Source organism: Balaenoptera acutorostrata, chromosome 13 (genome assembly GCF_949987535.1).
Source record: "Balaenoptera acutorostrata chromosome 13, mBalAcu1.1, whole genome shotgun sequence".
Taxonomy (NCBI): Eukaryota; Metazoa; Chordata; class Mammalia; order Artiodactyla; family Balaenopteridae; genus Balaenoptera; species Balaenoptera acutorostrata.
In genome coordinates, this window is record NC_080076.1 from 61,000,855 (window position 1) to 61,003,694 (window position 2,840).

General features: G+C 54.3%; 1 protein-coding gene across 1 annotated transcript; it reads left to right on the forward strand.

Moving 5' to 3' along the window:
* The first annotated feature begins 217 nt into the window (after positions 1 to 217).
* On the forward strand, positions 218 to 2,195 carry LRRC30 (leucine rich repeat containing 30). The gene has a single exon (XM_007196184.2). It carries the CDS (start codon positions 644 to 646, stop codon positions 1,547 to 1,549), a length of 906 nt encoding a protein of 301 aa, XP_007196246.1. The 5' UTR covers positions 218 to 643; the 3' UTR covers positions 1,550 to 2,195.
* Positions 2,196 to 2,840: the final 645 nt, after the last annotated feature.

Sequence of the window (2,840 nt, forward strand, 5' to 3'; positions counted from 1 at the left end):
TCACAACGACATGACTCACCGCGGTTTGAATCGGTGTGCATGTTACGTCTGCAGATCCTTAACTTTGGGAACGTGACTCTGCGACTCACATTCAGCCCAGCTCCGCTCCACGGTCCAGATAAGCCTGAGACCTGCAGACACCCTGGCTTTATTTTTCCCCTTGGCTTCTTTTCGGAGATGGGCTGGTTAATCGCCCTGCTCAGCTGTGACACCCAGAAAAGCGGAGACAGGAAAGTCAGACACGGCCTCCCCTTGACCTGTTTGCACACACCAGGCCAATAAAGTGCAGGCAGAATGACAGTGACAGCTGCCCCGTGGTGTTCAGAGGGACTTGAGAGGTTCAATTCTGCAGCCTCAGGGACAAGGGTATCATTACAGTCCGGCTGCTCCCAGAGAAGCCACTTCAACCCAGCCTGGAAGACGGGCGGCTCTCGGTGGCGCGGCTAGACATCTGGGACCCCGAGGACCAGGCATCTGGGACCCTGAGAGCCGCGGATCTGGGACCTCCCCCCAAGTCCTACTCCACCTGCAGCACCACCGGCCACAGCTCCTGTCACCCGATCGGCTCCCTGCCGGGCTTCAGCAGCGGGCCGGGAGCCCAGCCCCACCTGCGGCGACAGAGGAGCACGAGGAAAGCAGGTAAATGGGGGCCAGGCAGTCTGTTGCCCGGTGCAAGGACAAGGGCCCCCCGGGGCGGGGGGTCCTGCGGGGGAGGCAGAAGTTCTCCCCGTGGGACGATGCTCTGCTCTCGGGGAGGGACCCGCGGTGTCTGCTGAAGCGGGGCCTGCGGCACGTCAGTTTCAGCCTGGTCACCAAGGGCATGACGGATGCTCCCGACTTCCTGTGGAGCCTGTCAGAGGTGCAGAAGCTCAACCTGTCCCACAACCAGCTCCGGGTCCTCCCGCCCGAGGTGGGGAAGCTGACACGGCTGGTGGTCTTGAACTTGTGCGGGAACCGCCTGAAGACCCTGCCCCGGGAGGTCAGCCTCCTCCAGAGCCTCAAGGTCCTGTTTGTGCACATGAACTGCCTGACGGAGCTGCCGGCAGAGCTGAGCGCCTGCCGGAACCTGGAGGTCCTGAGCCTGTCGCACAACTTCCTGTCCCAGCTCCCCGCCAGCCTCGCCGACCTCTCCCGGCTGCGCAAGCTGAACCTCAGCCACAACCGCTTTGCCCACATCCCCGTCTGCGTGTTCTCGCTCAGGGAGCTCGACTTCCTGCACGTGGGCTCCAACCGCCTGGAGAACATCGCCGAGAGCATCCAGTGCCTGGCCAGCCTGCAGATCTTCATTGCCGAGAGTAACAATATCCACGCCTTCCCCCGCTCCCTCTGCCTGCTCACGAGGCTGGAGCTGCTGAACTTGAACAACAATGACATCCAGACCCTCCCCGAGGAACTCTACCTGCTGTGCAGACTGGCCAGGATCGCTTGGAACCCCATGGACAAAGGGCTTCACATTTCCCACAACCCTTTATCCAAACCTCTGCCGGAGCTGCTGGAGGGGGGTCTGGAGATGCTCTTTAGTTACCTGAAGGACAAAAAACACACCTGACGTGGGTGCCGGAGACACAGACAGACTCAGCCAGGTAATTTCCTGGTCTAAACCTTCTCCTCTTCCTGTTTCTGTGGGTCGATGCTTGTGCTATTCTTTGCTAAATCACACTGAACGCCCTTTCTAAGGAGGTGTTTGCTTTTAGCTCTGTATGTTCTTAATAACCCGCATAATACTATGTTCATTTCCTTCTAAACATTAATTGAAAGAGGACTTGGGTTTTCCCCAAAGAGGAATAATTCTGATTCTTCTGGGGAGCGGTGGGATTCAGCCTTTGGAAGGGAGAACAGCTGGTCTGATTCAAAGTCAATCAAAAGTGAAATATTTGCTAAGTACGTGCAGTGGGCCAGGTACGATATAGGAGGCATTGACACCATCTGGTTTCAGCCCCTGAATTGGCCACGTGCAGCTGGGTAGCAATGGCAAGACATGCTGCCACCTCAGCCGCCATCAATCATCACTTGGGACCAAAGAGCAAGCTGGGGCCCTGCCCTCCCGACAATGACCAAATCAGCCAGAGCTTCCCCATGAGTCCGGGGGGAAACAACCACAGGAACTTTGCCTCCAGAATGACTGTTGGGTAACAATCCAGGCGCTCATGCTGACGTCTGGTGGTGAGTGACGGGGGTACAGCGTGATGACTTTCAGAGAATAAATACAAACCAAAGCTAACATTCAGTGTCCACCTTCTTTCCCAATCCTCCTCTTGCACTCGCGGTCACATCCTTGAGCTTTTCTAGACGCTTGCCAGTGGTTACATTATCCTCTAATAATTTCATTATTCCTCTCTTACTACATTTGCCTTCTCAGAGATAAGCTAATAATAGGGGAAAAAATGGCCAAAAGGCAGGAAAGAGGAGGTAAGGCAAAGACAGGCCACCCAAAAAAGTCATTACCTTTTTCACATTCAGAGAAGGGTGATATTTGCCACTTGGCTTTCCCATATGGACATTTAAAAATGAGTTGAGCAACATGCAAAACTCTTTAGACAAAAGGATCTGTAAAAATACGGTTTGTTTTGTTTTTAATTCTAAGAGTACACAGCTGTCAGTTAAACGCAGAATCAGGATGAGGAATCACAGAGCTCCTGCCACGAGAGTCACTGAACCTCGCTGTTGTCACAGCAGCCAAGAGCCCCTGAGACATCACTATGTGGTGACAGTTCAAGAATTAGAATGAAAAAGTGGCAGTGAACCTACAGTACCTTCAGATCAGGGGAAGTCCAAGCATTCGGGTTTCTTGGCACGTTTGTCTACAGGACACAGCAAACAATAGCAAGACAGGAATGGGG